The sequence below is a fragment of the Silurus aristotelis genome, assembly GCF_946808225.1.
Source record: "Silurus aristotelis genome assembly, chromosome: 24".
Classification (NCBI taxonomy): domain Eukaryota; kingdom Metazoa; phylum Chordata; class Actinopteri; order Siluriformes; family Siluridae; genus Silurus; species Silurus aristotelis.
This window is the reverse complement of record NC_139597.1, coordinates 16,156,744-16,175,376: the sequence shown is the minus strand read 5'-3', so window position 1 is coordinate 16,175,376 and position 18,633 is coordinate 16,156,744. Positions and strand designations below refer to the sequence as shown.

Genomic DNA, 18,633 nt, shown 5'->3' with positions numbered 1-18,633 from the left:
GGCTGCAAACCACACAGAGATCCCGTTTGAAGGCTGGGTGAAGGTGAGATTTCGACTGCCCAGTGATGATGACACAGAAGGAGCCCTTCAGGTACCCATTCTCGTGACAAGTGACCCTAATGTAGCTGAAAACCCTATTATTGGCTTTAACGTCATTGAGGAGGTGGTCAACAAGTGGGAAAAACAAAGATGCAAGCCAAACACAATAAACATGATAAGCCAAGCCTTCTCTGTATCCATCACAACCGCAAAGTCAATGCTTAAGCTGTTAAAAACAACAAACTCTTATGTGAACGTCGGAACGGTTCGAGCCGAGAAACAAAGGGGACAGCTGAAAGCAGAACACATAACAACCATCCATGCACGGGTACACATCGGAGCACAGTTTTCAGAACAAACCTTACTGTTTGTTCCCTGTGAGCTGTCACCACTACCTGAAGGTTTAGTGATTCAGGAAGGATTAGTCAAAGTGACTGCAGGAAGGACAACCAAGATACCTGTTACTATCGCCAATACTACCAAACAGTGTTTTGAACTGACCCCACGTCTTACCCTGGGACATCTCCAAATGATAAAGACAGCCTATCCAGTCACAGCAGAGCCCTTACGAGCATGGGAAACGCAAGCAGCAACAAAACAAAACCCTCATCTCATGCAAACCTGTGAAGTGAGTGTCACATCAGGCCAAACAGAGAGACCCAATCAGTGGGATCCCCCAATAAAGCTTGAACACCTAACTGAGGAACAGCAACAGGTAGTGCGACAGCTATTAAGAGAAGAGTGTAATGCTTTTGCCGCTGATGATAATGATGTTGGTTGCATTCCCTCACTGCATATGCATATTACACTGCACGACAAGACACCTGTGCAAAAGACGTACATCTCAGTTCCTAAACCCCTCTCACAGGAAATGAAAGAGTACATCCAGGACCTGCTGAACAGAGGGTGGATAAGCAAATCGAGATCCCCTTACTCCTCGCCAGTGGTATGTGTAAGGAAAAAGGATGGTAGCCTGAGACTATGCTGCGACTATCGAGAACTGAACCGCAAATCTGTACCTGATAGGCACCCCATTCCAAGAATCCAGGACATGTTAGACTCCCTGAGTGGCAGCTCTTGGTTTTCGGTCTTGGACCAAGGTAAGGCCTACCACCAAGGATTCCTTGACGCAGAGAGCCAACCATTGACAGCCTTTATTACACCCTGGGGTCTATTCCAGTGGAACAGGATTCCGTTTGGCCTTAGTTCGGCCCCAGCTGAATTCCAGAGAAACATGGAAGTTTGTCTTGAAGGTCTACGTGATACCATCTGTCAACCCTACCTGGACGACAACCTTGTACATAGCTCCTCCTTTAATGACCATGTGAATCATGTTCGTACAGTCCTCCAAAGATATCAGAAGCATGGAGTCAAGCTGAGTCCCCACAAATGTGAGCTGTTTAAAAAGAAAGTACGTTTCTTGGGCCGCATCGTGTCAGAAGAGGGATACTCGATGGATCCTGCAGAAATAGCACCTGTGCAGGCATTAAAGCTCAGATCACCAGCTACAGTAGGAGACTTGAGAAAGATGATGGGATTCCTTTCCTATTACAGGACATATATTCCTAATTTTTCTCGTCTGGCAAGACCTCTCTACCAGCTGATAGCCGCACCACCAAAGAGTATGTTACCCGTCGAGACAAAGGGAAAGAGAAAGAAACCAAGTACAAAGTCAAAAGGACAGGTACCACCCAACACACCCATAACCTGGACACAGACTCATCAAGATGCATTGAATAACTTAATAGATAACTTAATACAGCCACCAATCCTTGCATACCCTGACCTGACGAAGCCATTTGTCCTCCATTGCGATGCATCACAGGATGGTCTAGGTGCAGTCCTGTATCAGAAAAGTAAAGAGAAGATGTCAGTGATTGCATATGGATCAAGAACACTTACACCACCAGAGAAAAATTACCACATGCATGCTGGAAAATTGGAATTCCTGGCGTTAAAGTGGGCGATCTGTGAACGCTTCAGAGATTACCTGTTCCATGTTCCACATTTTGAAGTATACACAGACAATAACCCCCTAACGTACATCCTCACAACAGCCAAACTTAATGCAACAGGACATCGCTGGGTCGCAGAGTTAGCTGACTTCAACTTCACCATCAGATATCGTCCGGGCAGATGTAATGCAGACGCAGACGGTCTCTCAAGAATGCCACTAGACATTGATTAGTACATGAACCTGTGCACAGAAGAGGTAAATCCAGGTGTCATCAGTGCTACAGTGCAAGGCGTAACATTACCTGTGAATGATGCTTCTCTGTGGACAAGTGGAATCGATGTACAGGCCATGCAGCTGGTGGACGATAAAGTTTTACTGCCTTCCGAACTGCGTCTCTCTCTAGGACAGTAAAACAATCGCAACAGCAGGATTCAGTCATTAGCCGTGTTCTGACGTTTAAAAGGAACAACAGTCGTCCATCTGGCAACACTCTTAGGAAAGAGCCGACGGATGTTAGGACTCTTCTGAAACAGTGGACGAGACTTTATTTGGATGAGGGAGGGGTCCTGTACAGAAGAGCAGGAAAGAGAAACCAACTTGTTTTACCGAGAGAACATCATCAAACTGTCTATAAAGAGTTACATCAAGAGATGGGACACCTCGGAGTTGAGAGGACGCTAGACTTAATACGTGAGAGATTCTACTGGCCTCAGATGCAAAAAGAAACTGAGAATTTTGTTATGCGCGTATGTGAATGCTTAAAAAGGAAGAAACCTCACAAGACTCCAAAAGCTCCATTGGTCCCAATTCAAACTACATACCCATTCCAGCTAGTGTCCATCGACTTTCTCCATCTCGAAACTTGCAAGAATGGATATGAATACATACTTGTAGTAATGGATCACTTCACACGCTTTGCTCAGGCCTATGCCACGAGAAATAAATCAGCAAAGACTGTGGTGCAACATGTTTTTGGAGATTTTGCTCTCAAGTTTGGGTTTCCTGAGAAAATCCATCATGATATGGGGAGGGAATTTGAGAACCACCTGATGGATCAGCTGCAGAAGACTTGTGGTGTACGCGGATCTCACACAACGCCCTATCACCCTATGGGCAATGGACAAGTTGAAAGATTCAACAGGACGCTCTTATCCATGCTCAGGACACTGAGTGATGTTGAGAAGGCAGACTGGAAAAATTCACTGTCTAAGGTGATCCATGCATACAATTGCACCCGCTGTGAAGCAACTGGGTTTTCCCCATATTATTTGTTATTTGGCCGCTCACCCCGACTCCCCATCGATCTCATGTTTAACTTGCCATTGGCTGCAAAACAACAGAATTATGCAGATTACGTGAGAAACTGGCAGACCCGGATGCAGGAAGCCTACGACATTGCATCAAAAACCGCAACCAGAGAGGCACAGAGAGGAAAACAGTATTATGACAAGAAAGTCCACGGTGTTGAACTATGGCCTGGCCACAGAGTGCTGCTTAGGAACCTCAGTGGAAGAGGAGGGCCGGGAAAGCTACGTTCACATTGGGAAGATTGTGTATACACTGTGATCAGCAGAAAGAGCCCTGACAGTCCCGTGTACGAAATCAAGCCTGAAAAGAGTGGACCAAGCAAGATAGTACACAGAAATCTTCTGCTACCCTGCGATAGTTTACCAGTAGAAAACCATGTAAGTCAGAAACAGCAAAAGCGTAGGGTTGTGGGCAGAGCTAAGAAAAGTGATGAGCCAGAACAATACAACGACTCAGAGAGTGATGATGATGACAGATATGCACTGCGCTGTTTCCACCAGGCTTAGACCATACTGAAACTCATACCACTCTAAATCCCGAGGCTGAACCATTCGAACCTCTAGCACAGAGAACAGAATCACCTGAGCACTTTTCTGTACATGAAGAAATGGAACACCAGGATATCCTGACGGCAGAGGAAGACAACATCTCACAGGCAGACAACATCTCTGAACAGGAGGATCGAGAGACAGAGTGTGAACAGGAAGATCAAGAAACAGAGTGTGAACAGGAGAGGACGGAATCATCCACTTACCCTCAACGACAGAAACGCCAGCCGAAGATGTTGACTTATGATGCACTGGGAGAACCAACAGTGATACGGAGAACCACAGAACTGAAAGAGTTAAGTTTACAGCCCACAGATGGACTGAACCTGTGGAGGCCCTGGGGATGAATTTAAGATAGGACAATAAATTAGAGACAAACAAAGGAGAAAATAAATAAAAAAGGATATATATTGGTGACCTGTAAAGTAAACAGAATTGGAAATAAGGTTGACAAGATTTAGTGGATATGTGGCCGATACTGTTGGAGTCTAGATGTATGGTAAGACTTATCTATTATAGATATGACTGTTTATATGCTTAATTATAGGTAGTAAGAGACAGAATAAATGCTGAAGTGCTTGGTCAGAAAATGTTACAATAGTAAGTTACCCCCCCTTTATTTTTCTAGAAAATAAACCATGGTGGAAAGGAGGCTGACTAAATTAATGCACTTAATTAATGCTTACTGATAACCTACCTTTTGTCTTGTAGCAGAAATCAGGTCATCCAGGAACAATGATCCATTTGTGGTAAAATGTAGAAATAATTTTTTTTTCTTTAAGTGGGGGAGGGTGTAGAGGAATGGAATTTAGTTGCCTAGTACTTTAGTTTTTTTTATGTTTAAGCAGATGTAAATATACAGAATGTTTAGCTTGTTCATGCTTGCTATTTGTGCATTGAAATATATCCTTGAGATCTATGTGGGTTGGCGAGTGACGCCTAGGGGGCGATAGAGAACAGACTCACGCTTCACAGAGCATATGAAGTCACACTGCCAGCTTCAGAGAAACACATGCAATAGCTCACACGTTTTCCCTATGTGTTTATTGTTTCTATAGGTGAGATCTGTAATATATCTGCAAAAGTCACTGTTAATATTAATATAATGTTCATGTGTTTATATAATGTTTTACTGTGTGTTAATATGTAGACTAGAGCATAAATCATCACATCAGCGATTCAAGGCCAGATCGCGTGTAAGTTGGCCACCAGCCAAGATCGCACGAGGTTGAGACGGGACAATATAACATGTTAAAGTGTGTAATCATAATTGAGAGAGTGAATATATATGCAGTAGAACATGTATACTGGTTGATTGCTAACTAATGTAGGTTACATTTGGAAAGTATAAAGGTTATGCCGCCATTGTTTAATGGGTTTAAGTCAGAGGCTATGCTGCAATATTATAATACTAGGTGGCCTATGTGTTTCATATTTTAGGTGAGAATACTAATGTTTTAGTTTGTACTTGATCTGTAATTGGTAAGTTCAGTTTGTAACTAGAGAAGCATACGAGACATGTCTTTTGTGTATTATCTGTTTAACGCTTCACAGAGCATATGAAGAAGTCACACTGCCAGCTTCAGAGAAACACATGCAATAGCTCACACGTTTTCCCTATGTGTTTATTGTTTCTATAGTTTCGACAGCTGTGACAACAAAATAAAACTGCTTTATGTGCCACCAGAAATCTCTCTTTTCTGTGTGTGTAACACATATATATATATATATATACACACACACGCACACACACACACACACACACACACACACACATTGAAAAGAAAGCCTGACCAAAAGCCGTTTCCTGTTTCGATATGAAGACATACTAGCTGGAGATGTGTGAACCCAGATAAAGACTCTCTGTATACATTACGTACTAACATCATAAATATTCTATAGACACTGAACAGACAAAGGAATGTGTGTGAACCAGTGTGAGAAAAATGTGAGTGTTAAGTTTGTAATCTTACGTACCAGTGTAGATTTATTCATTGCTAGAGACTCAAAGCACTTTTGTACATCGCTCTGGATAAGGGCATCTGGTAATGCTGCAAATGTAAAAGTAAATGAGATCAATCTTAACACTAACAATGGCCACTTTCAATCAATTATAATTTAGCATCACACACCAATAAAATAGGCTGTGCTTTCCTGGGAACTGGATTGGTGATATAAACTGCAAATGAAAAGATAAAGACAAAACAAAAACAACAGATTTTATTTAAATTCGTCCCTACATGCATATAATCCTTCATCATTACCACTTCAATCGAGGCCTTTATGGCCTGTCTTACCATCGTCACCAAACATGGAGACATACAAAGTACAATAACAAAAATCAATAAAAGAATCAATCCTAAAACAAAATAGTGTAAATTCTTCATCTTCTCAAAAAACTTTTTTGGCAGTTATTTCATCTTCTCCAAGACATCATGAGACAATTGTTACTCAGTGCTTCCTGGACCTTTCAGCAGCATTTGATACAATCAACCACAAGACACGTTTGCTTCCTACCTGGAAGGTCGCTCATACCAGGTAACATAGAGGGGATCCACATCTCCCCAGTGCAGACTCACCACTGGTGAGTTCCAAAAGGCTCAGTACTTGGTCCCCTCCTTTTCTCCCTCTATACCCACTCAATTGGTGAAGTCATATCCTCACATGGGTTTTCTAATCACTGCTATGCAGATGACACTCAAATAATCTTTTCTTTCCCTCCATCAGATACCACAGCTTCTCCTCGGATCTCAGCATGCTTGACAGACATATCTTCATGGAGGAGTGCTCACCAACTAAAACTCAACCCCAGCAAAACAGAACTGCTGGCCATCCCAGGTGATTTATCTCCATGTCAAGATCTTAGAATAACACTTCATCTCTCTGCTCTCCCCTTCAGCCACTGCTCGTAACCTTGGGGTAACTATGGACAATGAACTGTCCTTCTTCCCACATGTCACTAATGTGGCTTGTTCCTGTCGATTTCTTCCCTACAACATCCGAAGGATTCAACCATTTCTGTCCACACAGGCTGCCCAGGTGCTTGTTCAGTCTCTTGTCATTTCAAGACTCGACTACTGCAACTCTCTGCTGGCAGGTCTTCCCCTTAATGCTATTCGTCCACTGCAAATGATCAAAACGCAGCTGCACGGCTTGTGTTCAATCAGCCCAAGTTCTCCCACACCACCCCACTGCTGCACTCCCTGCACTGGCTTCCAGTAGCTGCACATATCAGATTCAAAACACTGATGCTTGCCTAAAAGGCCAAAAATGGACCAGCGCCATCTTCCCTCAGTGACCTCATCACATATCGCACTGCACCACGCTGTCTGAGATCCTCCAGCACTGTTTGACTGGTACCACCCTCTCTCAGAATGAGAGGTAAGGACACTTCAAGGCTCTTCTCTGTTCTGGCACCGAGGTGGTGGAATAAACTTCCCCTAGATGTCCGCACAGCGGAGCCCCTGACTATCTTCAAGCAACGACTGAAGACCTACCTCTTCCTAAAACACTTAATATAGCACTCACCAAGTTTGTAGAATTTAAGGGTTATATTTATATTAAGTTTGTAATCTGGCGTACCAGTGTAGATTGATTCATTACTAGAGACTCAAAGAACTTTTGCACGTCGCTCTGGATAAGGGCGTCTGCTAAATGCCGCAAAGGTAAATGTAAATGTAAATGTTTGTTCAATATGTCTATAAGCAGTATTATCAGGTATACTGTCGGAACTCAGACCCTGTGCCTGAGCGAACACATCAATTAAGTGGCTCTATGTTTGAATCAGTTTCGAGCAATTACTAATCAGTTACCAATAAGTCTAAAAATACCAAATATTAAACAGCCAGACCAAATGAAGATCATGTTCATCATCTTCCAGTCATGAGATGAGAAGGAGCAAATCACTTTATTGCAGTCAATATAACCCGGTCCTAGAAAGGAGTGAGCTTTCTTAACAGCAAGACTACCCGGAATGTAGTCTTGCCTACTCTTAACAGCAAGACTACCTGAGTTCTCCTTACTACCCTTCAATTATCACGGACAAGTGCGAATTCACGTGGCAAATCTTTCACTTTTTATACCCCAAATTTACTTACATTTACATATTATTGTCTAACTTCTCCTCCTTACTACTTTACATACACCAATAATTTTGCGAGTTTTTGCATATCCCACCTTTTGCTTACGTATTTTCTGGTAAGTTTATACCTTTTCTTGGTAAAATGCCACCCCTTTCCAGGAGGCCTCATTTACTTCCATTCATTTCTAATTTACATGTACCGTAAACATCTGATGGTGACCTTTTCTTCTTGTAAAAAATCCCCTGATCATGCATTTTACCACAAAATAACCAATCCTCCAACATCACAATACTTTCACACCTTTTTGTTTAGTTTTTTTCCTTACTTGGGTTTTACACGTTTAATATATGCAGATGAGGAGGAAAGAATAAAGGTAGAGAAAGCAAAATTGGAAGCAAAAATGGATAAAATGGTGTTTGAGAGAGAAACTGCTGCAGCCGTGGCCGAAGCAGAAGCTTTAGAAGCAACTGTTGAAACCAGTGTCCATAGTAAACAAGATCCTCCACTGGAAACATCTCCTGTTGATGTTATGCAGCGGACATGTGAATACATTGAACAGATGAATCTACATGCAGTCACAGAATCAGCGTCAAAAGCAGAAATACTCCCTCCAGATGAAACCACACAGCCTCACACAGAGTTATTTGTCAGAAATTCTGTTCATGCTACACGTTTCAAGGCAGAGAGTTGCTCAGACGATGCTGAATTTCATCACATGCAACTAAAGAAAGATTCTGCTCAACCACCACAGTTCTTACCAGCCATGGATCATCCTTCTGGTAACACTTAAGGCGATAAACAGCACAGAAAGCACACGTTTCGCCCAAAGCAAACACATCACCTTTCCCAACGGCAAATCCGACACTTCAACCTTTCAACAAGACAAGACAGACATTTCAGACTTTTTCAGATATTTTGCTCGCCGCGAACTTGTGAACACTGGTTTAATACAGTTCAATGACCAACCGGAAAGCTTCAGAGCTTGGCAGCGTTCCTTTCAAAATGCTGTAAGTGGTTTGAACTTGACACCTAGTGAAGAAATGGACTTGTTAGTCAAATGGTTGGGAAAAGAATCAGCTGAGCACGCTAAACGCATGAGGTCCGTACACATTGATCAGCCATTGAAGGGACTTGACATGATATGGACTAGACTGGAAGAGTGTTATGGTGCTCCAGAGGTTATCGAAAGAGAACTTTTCAAGCATATTGAGAATTTTCCAAGAATTTCAAACAAAGAATACTCAAAGCTTCACGAATTGAGTGATGATCTTATGGAAATAGAATCAGCCAAAGCTGATGGATACCTTCCAGGCCTGTCATATCTGGATACAGCTAGGGGTATCAATCCCATAGTTCAGAAGCTAGTTTAAGCATTTAATCTACAAGAAAAGTGGTTCATGGCACATGGATCTGGTTACAAAGAGAAGTATCGTGTTTAATTTCCCCCCTTCGAAGTCTTGGTTGACTTTATTTGTCAGCAAGCTAGAATAAGGAATGACCCAGGGTTCAACCTTTCTATTCAAACAGATTCATTTCAAAAGACAGACAAGGCTATCTGGAAGCCAAACAAATCAAGAGAAGTCTCAGTTAACAAAAAAAGTGTATCTTCCCCTGTTTATTTTGACACAGATAAAGACGAACAGAAAGTTGAGGATGCTGAGAGACTTTGTCAAGAGTCACGAGAGAGTCAAGAAGCTTTTATTGTCATTTCAACCATATATATAGCTGATGCAGTACACAGTGAAATGAAACAACGTTCCTCCTGAACCCAGGTGCTACATAAAACAACATAAAACAACAGTCACAGAACAGAAGAACACAGGGCCAGGAACTAAGATCCTCGCCACATGTGTGCAACTGGTGCAAACAGTGCAAAAGACAACACAAGACAGTGCAGGACAATACACAAAATATAAATATAAAAACAGCAATAGCTCCGCCAGTAAAACCTGTCGTGACAGAATAAGGTGCACAGTAGCAGAAAAATTTAAACAGAGAAATGTAAACAGAATTGTGCAATTCTACAATAGCAGCAATCAAAATAAACTGAACAGTGACTAAAGGATTTGGACAGAATATTGTGCAAAAAGAGCAAGTCCCGGAAGATCAAAAAAAACGGCATGTAAACATTTTGCAATAATGAAGGGTGTGAATGGTGCTGAAACCTGGGTGTGCGAAGTGTATGTGTGTTGAGTCCGGTTGTACAGATCAGTCACTCAGTTGTGTGTAAGTGTGTGTGTAAGTGTGTATGTGTGTGAGAGAGAGTTCAGTTCAGATGTTTGTTGAGAAGCCTGATGGCTTGCGGGAACAAACTGTTGCACAGTCTTGATGTGACGGCCCGAATGCTTCAGAACCGTTTTCCTGTTGGTAGGAGGGTGAAGTGTGTGTGTGTGATGGGTGTGTGTGGTCATCCACAATGCTGTGTGCTTTTCCCAAACGACGGTGCAGTTCCCAAACCAGGCAGTGATGCAGCTGCTTATGATGCTCTCGATGGTCCCTCTAGAACATGGTCAGGATGGGGGGAGGGATATGAGCTTTCCTCAGCCTTCTCAGGAAGTAGAGACACTGCTGGGCTTTCTTGGTGGTGGAGCTGGTGTTAAGTGACCAGGTGAGGTTGTCCGCCAGATGAACACCAAGGAATTTGGTGCTCTTGACGATCTCCACTGAAGATCCTTCGAAGATCAGTGGAGAATGGTTACTCCGTGTTCTCCTGAAGTCAACAACCATCTCTTTGGTTTTGTCCACGTTCAGAGACAGGTTGTTGGCTCCACACCAGGCTGTTAACCGTTGCACCTGCTCTCTTTATGCTGACTCGTCGTTCTTGCTGATTAGACCCACCACGGTCATGTCATCAGCAAACTTAATGATATGATTTGAGCTGTCCGTTGGTGCACAGTCGTGAGTCAGCAGAGTGAACAGCAGTGGACTGAGCACACAGCCCTGAGGGGTTCCAGTGCTTAGTGTGGTGGTGCTGGAGATGCTGTTCCCGATCCGTACTGACTTAGGTCTCTCAGTCAGGAAGTCCAGGATCCAGTTGCAGAGGGAGGTGTTCAGGCCCAGTAGGCTCAGCTTCTCGATCAGGTGCTGAGGAATAATTGTGTTTAATGCTGAACTGAAGTCTATGAACAGCATCCTTACATAAGAGTCCTTGTTATCCAGATGGGTGAGGGCCAGATGGAGGGTTGTGGAGATGGCATCGTCCGTGGAGTGGTTTGGACGATACGCAAACTGCATGGGGTCCAGTGCGGGTGGGAGCTGGGTCTTTATGTGCTTCATGAAGAGCCTCTCGAAGCACTTCATCATGATGGGTGTGAGTGCAACGGGACAATAGTCATTGAGGCAGGAGACAGAAGACTTCTTCGGCACAGGAATGATGGTCGTCGTCTTGGATGGTCGCACGTAGGAACAGTGGTGCTGTTCAGGGAGATGTTGAAGATGTCAGTGAAGACATCCGCTAGTTGTTCTGCACATTCCCTGAGTACTCTGCCAGGAATGTTGTCAGGTCCAGCAGACTTCCGTGGGTTAACTCTGCATAGAGTTCTGCTCACTTCAGCTGTGGTTAGACAGAGCACCTGGTCACTGGGAGAAGGGATGGTCTTCCTCACCACCACGTTGTTCTGCACCTCGAACCGGGCGTAGAAGTCGTTCAGCGCATCTGGAAGGGAGGTGTCACGGTCACAAGCAGGTGGTGTCTTGTAAGTTGTGATCGCCTGGATGCCCTGCCACATGCGTTGGGTGTCTCCGCTGTCCTGGAAGTGGCCATGGATTCTCTTGGCGTGTGCTCACTTCGCCTCTCTGATGGCACGGGACAGTTTGGCCCTTGCTGTTTTTAAGGCCGTCTTGTCCCCTGCTCTGAAGGCAGAGTCTCTTGTTTTAGCAGCGCACGCACCTTGGCGGTCATCCATGGCTTCTGTTTGGAGCGTGTAGTGATGGTCTTGGAGATAGTCACGTCATCATTGCACTTGCCGATGTAGCTGGTCACTGTTGACGTGTACTTCTCCAAGTTGATGAAATCGCCATTGGTTGCAGCTTCCCAGAACATGTCCCAGTCAGTGCATTCAAAACAGTCCTGGAGAGCAGACATGGATCCTGCTGGCCAGGTTCTCACTTGTTTTTGAGCTGGTCTTGAACACCTGCTGAGTGGTCTGTATGCTGGGATCAACATAACAGAGATGTGGTCTGAGTACCCGAGGTGGGGGCGGGGCTTCGCCCAGTATGCGCCCCGGATGTTTGTGTAAACAACATCCAGTGTGTTTTCTCCTCTGGTTGCAAAGTCCACATTCTGATAGAATTTGGGAAGCACAGTCCTGAGATTTGCATGATTAAAATCTCCGGGGACTATAAACAATCCATCAGGGTGGGTGTTTTGAAGTTTGCTAATGGTCCCGTAGAGTACTCTGAGCGCTTACTTAGCATTAGCGCTAGGTGGTATGTACACTCCGAGCACAATAGCGGTGGCGAATTTCCGTGGTAAATAAAAAGGTCTACATCTCACAACAATAAACTCCAGCAGCGATGAGCTACTGGAAACAAGCACAGAGTTCTTACACCATTCCGTGTTGATGTAAACACACAGACCGCCGCCGCGAGTCTTACCGCACAGAGCTGCATTTCTGTCGGCACGAAACGCGGCTAGCCCGTCCAGCTGGATGGTGGCGTCCGGAATTCTGTCGCTCAGCCACGTCTCAGTAAACACAAAAACGCAGCAGTATCTGTACTCACGCCGAGTAGCTTGTTGGAGTCTGATGTAGTCTAATTTATTGTCCAGGGAGCAGACATTTGCCAGCAGTAGTGATGGTAGAGCGGGCCGGCTAGGGTTAGCTTTTAGCCTAGCATTAGCACCCGCTCGCTTTCCGCGTTTCTGCTTCCTCGTGCAGCACTTCCGATTCCCCCTCCTCCGTCCATCCGCGCAGGCGATGCCGAGGTCTGGAGGCCTGGTTCTCGGAGCACGCCGAGGTCGCGTAGCTTCTGCCGCAGGTCATCATTAATGGTGTTGTTTGGGTTGTTTCTGAGTTCTTTCAGTGTTTTGTGGTTGTACACAGGGACACCGGTTGCTCCGATGTCCATGTGTTGTGTAGGGCGGGCTTCAAAATAAATTTAGCACCATTTTGGGTCCGGTGCGGCCGCTGCGAGCTGCTGCCACGCCGCCATCTTGCTGTGTCCTATTCACAAAAGACCTCACTTACTTAGGAAATGTCGTGCCTTCCGTGAAAAGCCTTTGGAGGAACGCCTTGCATTTTTGAAAGAAAAAATAATCTGTTTTAAGTGTTGTTTAGCCACTACTCATACAGCCAGGAACTGCAGATTGGTTCAGAGTGTGGAAGTGAGAAACACATTTCTGCACTACATCCAGGCCCAGCTCCAAAAGTTCAAGATGTAGCCTCCTTACCACAGCATGGCAGGGAGGAAGTTTCCAAGCCACCAACAGAAGTGGAAGCTCATTGTTTTTGCAAAGGTGACCTTAGTAATAAGTCATGTTCAAAAAGCAGTTTGGTGAAAGTTTACCCCAAAGACCAGCCTGGAAAAGCACTGAAGGTCTATGTGATCCTTGACGAGCAGAGCAATAGGTCATTAGCTCGTTCTGAATTCTTTGATGCCTTCAAGGAAAACGGATCAGCTTCTTCATATACCCTTAGAACTTGTTCTGGAGTGACAGAGACTATCGGTCGAAAAGCATCTGGCTACCAGAGATAGATCCAGATGCTCCTATCATGATTCTTCTGGGTCGTGACATTATCAGAGTTCATAAGGTTCGCCGACAGGTAAATGGTCCTCATGACGCTCCTTATGCACAGATGCTTGACCTAGGATGGGTGATAGTTGGCAATGTTTGTCTGAATGGCATTCACAAGTCTACTACTGTGAGTAAATTTTTCACCAACACTGTTCTATGGAGCAACTAGTTTACAATCACAAAGGTGTTCAGTTTGGTCAAGAAGTGTTTAACCCTCTGGAGTCTGAAATGCCGCCGGCGCCCAAACGTGCTTTTTTTTCAGATGCCAGCAAAAAGAGCTTAAACTGCTCTGTCATATTTGATCAAAAATGTCAAAGTAATACATCATTTAAATCTGTAAAGGGTCTACTTTCATTTGTGTATGCTCACTATATAAACAAAACATTGTATTTTTTTTTTAAATGAATAAAATAGTCAGGGTGCGCCACCTGTCGCCTTTGTCTGCGTAAACTTTGTTTAGAAACACGTCATCAAAAAGCGATGAAACTCGGCCAATAGCTGACACACGGAAATATAAAAAATATATCTTTAGTAGGGATGCACCGAATATTCGCCCACCGAAAATTTTTAAAATACTTAAAATACTCAAATACTTATTTGCAGCTGTATCATACAAATAAATAGTTTAAAAATCATATATTGTGATTTCTGGATGTTTTTTTTAGATTATGTCTCTCACAGTGGACATGCACCTACGATGACAATTTCAGACCCCTCCATGATTTCTAAGTGGGAGAACTTGCAAAATAGCAGGGTGTTCAAATACTTATTTTCCTCACTGTATATATATATATATATATATATATATATATATATATATATATATATATATATATATATATATATATATATATATAAAATAATAGACATACTGCAATATACAGTTGTGACAAATTAGGACACTTCATATTTAATATCAATTTTAATAATACTGAGAGATTCAAGTAATATAACTAAACAATTAAAACTGAAGAAAATATATATATATTTTTAACTTTCTGTAAAATGCAGTGGTGGGCCGTCAGGGCCAGCAAAGTCTTCTTTGCTGGCCTAAACACTATCAGAAGCACTGACCTACATTTACAACCTACATTTACAACCTAAATTCTAATATTCGTTCCATGAAATTGTATTAATTTATTCCCAACAGTTTATTCTCATCATTTCGTAGTGTTTCTCTTGGCTGCACTGCTTCCAGTACGTGTATGTGGCTGTTAGATTTTTTTTGTCCAATCAGATTTCAGCCTCTTTGTGCTGCCATGTCAATCTAATCTGCTCAGGGCCTTCAAAGTCTGTACTACAGGCCTTTTTACCATAGAAAATATTATCAATGGATCCATTTCTTTAACCAATCTCATTTCAAATTCGCCTCACAAAATAGCATCAGCATTTTTCGGTTCTCTAAATGGTGTTACAGCCAAGTTCGACAGGCAAAACACGTCTGTAGAACACTGCACACATAAATACATCTGAGATAGATTTTTTTTTTTATGCCTAAAAAGGATTTATTTAGGATAAATTGATTTAGTCTTGAACATACTTAAAAATCTATTTTCAAAGAAAGCTAGACATCGTGAGGAGGTCGACCAACCCCGAAGCTAGCTAGCTTGTCTCAGCCCGGAAAAGGGTTTGTTTACCACTCCCAGACCAGTGAATACGAGCGGTACCACTGACTTACAGCCTCTGAGGAGCGGTGCACATTATGAGTATGCATCTCTGGTTAGTAGGTTGTTTTTTATTTAAATTTGTAATGTTCTTGTCATGTTAGTAGACAAATATTGATTGTGAACTGCTCCAGATGATGTATGTGGCACAGTTGCGGTGGTAGTGTAGAGGTTTTCACCCGCCCTACTTCAGCTACAGACATGACTGCCACTCCACTTCCAATCTCTGATCATCACCTGGTTTCCTTTTTAATCACTCTTCCTATTCAACCTAAAAATAATTTACATGTCTCTCCTAACCTTTACTCTATCTCTCCCTCCTCTATAACTTCATGTACTCTTTCATCTCTTCCTGACCCCGACTCCTTTTCCTCTCTACCCTTAGACGTTGCTACGGACTTCTTCCTCTCATCTCTTTCCTCAACCATGGACCTCCTTTGCCCCTTGACTACAAGACACAAGAAGACTTCTTGTCCCACACCGTGGCTGTCAGAAGTTTTGCGCAGTAATCGACGAGAACTCAGATCTGCAGGGAGGAAGTGGAAAAAATCACAACTTGATGTAGACCTCTCATCTTACCGTGCACTCCTGACCAAATTTTCTTTGGAGGTGACTTCTGCGAAAACTGCCTTCTACAAGGAAAAGCTTGAGGCCTCTGCACAAGATCCTCGTAAGCTTCACAACATCTTCTCTTCTCTACTAAACCCCCCTGCTGCACCTGCTCCATCCTCCCTGACTGCTAATGACTTTGCCTCCTTCTATGATGAGATTAAGAAAATCTGCCAGACCTTCACTTCCTCTCCAAAAATGACTACACAACACAGCCAACAATCCACTACGTCTCTGTCAAGCTTCTCAACCTTAAAAGAAGATGAGATACTGCAAGTCATCAGAACTTGCAATCCCACCACCTGTCCTCTGGATCCAATCCCTTCAACTACGCTTCAGACCATCACGCAAGATCTCCTGCCCTTCATCTCCACAATCATCAATGGGTCATTAACATCTGGCTATGTACCAACTACCTTCAAGCAAGCAAGGGTCATTCCTATCTTGAAGAAACCTGCCCTGGATCCATCAGACATCAACAACTACAGACCGGTATCACTTCTCTCCTTTCTTTCTAATTTACTGGAACGCACTGTTTTTAACCAACTGTCTGTCTATCTCTCACAGAACAACCTCCATGATCCGAACCAGTCTGGGTTTAAAGCGGCACATTCCACAGAGACGGCCCTTTTGGCTGTTTCTGAGAAACTACATGCTGCTCGGTCAGCCAAGCTGTCATCTGTACTTATCTTTCTGGACCTTTCAGCAGCATTTGACACAGTCAACCACAAGACACTTTTGTCAACCCTCAAGAGCCTTGGTATCTGCGGAACAGCATGGGAATGGTTTGCTTCCTACCTGGAAGGTCGCTCATACCAGGTAACATGGAGGGGATCCACATCTGCCCCGTGCAGACTCACCACTGGTGTCCCACAAGGCTCTGTACTTGGTCCCCTCCTTTTCTCCCTCTATACCCACTCCATTGGTGAAGTCATATCCTCACATGGGTTTTCTTATCACTGCTATGCAGATGACACTCAACTCATTTTTTCTTTCCCTCCATCAGATACCACAGCTTCCGCTCGGATCTCAGCATGCTTGTCAGACATATCTTTATGGATGAGTGCTCACCAACTTAAACTCAACCCCAGCAAAACAGAACTGTTGGTCATCCCAGGTGATACATCCCCAGGTCAAGATCTCCAAATAACACTTCATGACTCTCTGCTCTCCCCTTCAGCCACTGCTCGTAACCTTGGGGTAACTATGGACAATGAACTGTCTTTTTTCCCACATGTTGCTAATGTTGCTCGTTCTTGTCGATTTCTTCTCTATAACATCCAAAGGATTCGACCATTTCTGTCCATACAGGCTGCCCAGGTGCTTGTTTAGTCTCTTGTCATTTCAAGACTTGACTACTGCAACTCTTTGCTGGCAGGTCTCCACCTGAACGCCATTCGTCCACTGCAAATGATCCAAAACGCAGCAGCACGACTTGTGTTCAATCAGCCCAAGTTTTCCCACACCACCCCACTGCTGCGCTCCCTTAACTGGCTTCCAGTAGCTGCACGTATCAGATTCAAAACACTGATGCTTGCCTACAAGGCCAAAAATGGACCAGCACCATCTTACCTCAGTGACCTCATCACATCTCGCACTGCACCACGCTGTCTGAGATCCTCCAGCACTGCTCGACTGGTACCACCTTCTCTCAAAATGAGAGGTAAGTACACGTCAAGGCTCTTCTCTGTTCTGGCACCGAGGTGGTGAAATGAACTTCCCCTAGATGTCCGTACAGCAGAGTCCCTGATTGTCTTTACGCAACGACTAAAGACCTACCTCTTCCTGAAATACCTAAATTAGCACTTTCCAAGTTTGTTGAATTCGAGTTATATTTATATTAAGTTTGTAATCTTGCGTACCAGTGTAGATTTATTAATTACTAGAGATTTAAAGCACTTTTGTACGTCGCTCTGGATAAGGGCGTCTGCTAAATGCCGCAAATGTAAATGTAGTAAAATGGTATTCAACCTCCATATGTGAAATGACTCTCTCTGTTTAATGCCGCACGCTGTTATATTGCGTTTTTGTATTGTATTGATGGTTTCTATTGGTACCAAATGAACAGCTCGTCACTGGTAAAATGTAATTAAAAAAATAATAATTACTGGTGAGGAATAAAAGACATTTATTCACACTTAAAATGGCTTAAATCACACACATGTTTATCACATCAGGACACATGTTTAGAACAACGTTATAAAATTTTTTAAAAGAGGCTCACCATGGTGAGATTGCCAACAAAACAACTGCCAACATGCCCATGTTTGGCCGTTCAAGCAAGTTCACCCCGAGAGCAGACCATAAGATTCTAAAAGTAGTCACCAAAAACATTAAAATATTATCACAGGACCTAAAGCAGGCTCTTGCTACTTTTGATGTGAAAGTGCATGCCTTTACAATCAGAAAGAGACTACACACATTTAGTTACATGGCATGTGTTATGTGGCATGAACCAGGAGTCTTCAACTGAAAATTCTTGAGGTCCAGTAAATGAACCCTCCTTGCCAGCTGAGGTCCAGACAATTATATACCTAAAAACATGAATTGATGATGTTTGTCAGACTAAAGAAATTAGTGTAGACAACATTTTAATTGGACACATTATAAATGAATACATAAAAGAAAAAGCTAACCTAAGCATAAAAGGAAAAGCTAACTGAGCCCACCTTGATGTGCCTGATACAAATTT

The 18,633-nt window shown here is 43.3% G+C and overlaps 2 protein-coding genes across 2 annotated transcripts in view; one reads left to right on the top strand and one right to left on the bottom strand.

The window, feature by feature from the left end:
- LOC310719169 (uncharacterized protein) overlaps positions 1-18,633 on the top strand; it is a 61,483-nt gene that overhangs the window by 24,143 nt on the left and 18,707 nt on the right. The window lies entirely within an intron of this gene.
- Positions 10,720-12,301, bottom strand: LOC310719208 (uncharacterized protein). The gene is made up of 2 exons (XM_083528677.1): positions 11,721-12,301; positions 10,720-11,046 (listed from the first exon to the last, which is right to left on the bottom strand). Exons 1-2 carry the CDS (start codon positions 11,837-11,839, stop codon positions 10,737-10,739), a joined length of 429 nt encoding a protein of 142 aa, XP_083384803.1. The 5' UTR covers positions 11,840-12,301; the 3' UTR covers positions 10,720-10,736.

What these genes read in the sequence shown, in the direction of transcription:
- LOC310719208 (XM_083528677.1), bottom strand. Translation starts at nt 11,839, where the DNA reads ATGGATGACCGCCAAGGTGCGTGCGCTGCTAAAACAAGAGACTCTGCC. An exon ending in CGTGCCATCAGAGAGGCGAA is followed by an intron (nt 11,047 to 11,720) that starts GTGAGCACACGC and finishes CATAGACTTCAG; the next exon opens with TTCAGCATTAAACACAATTA.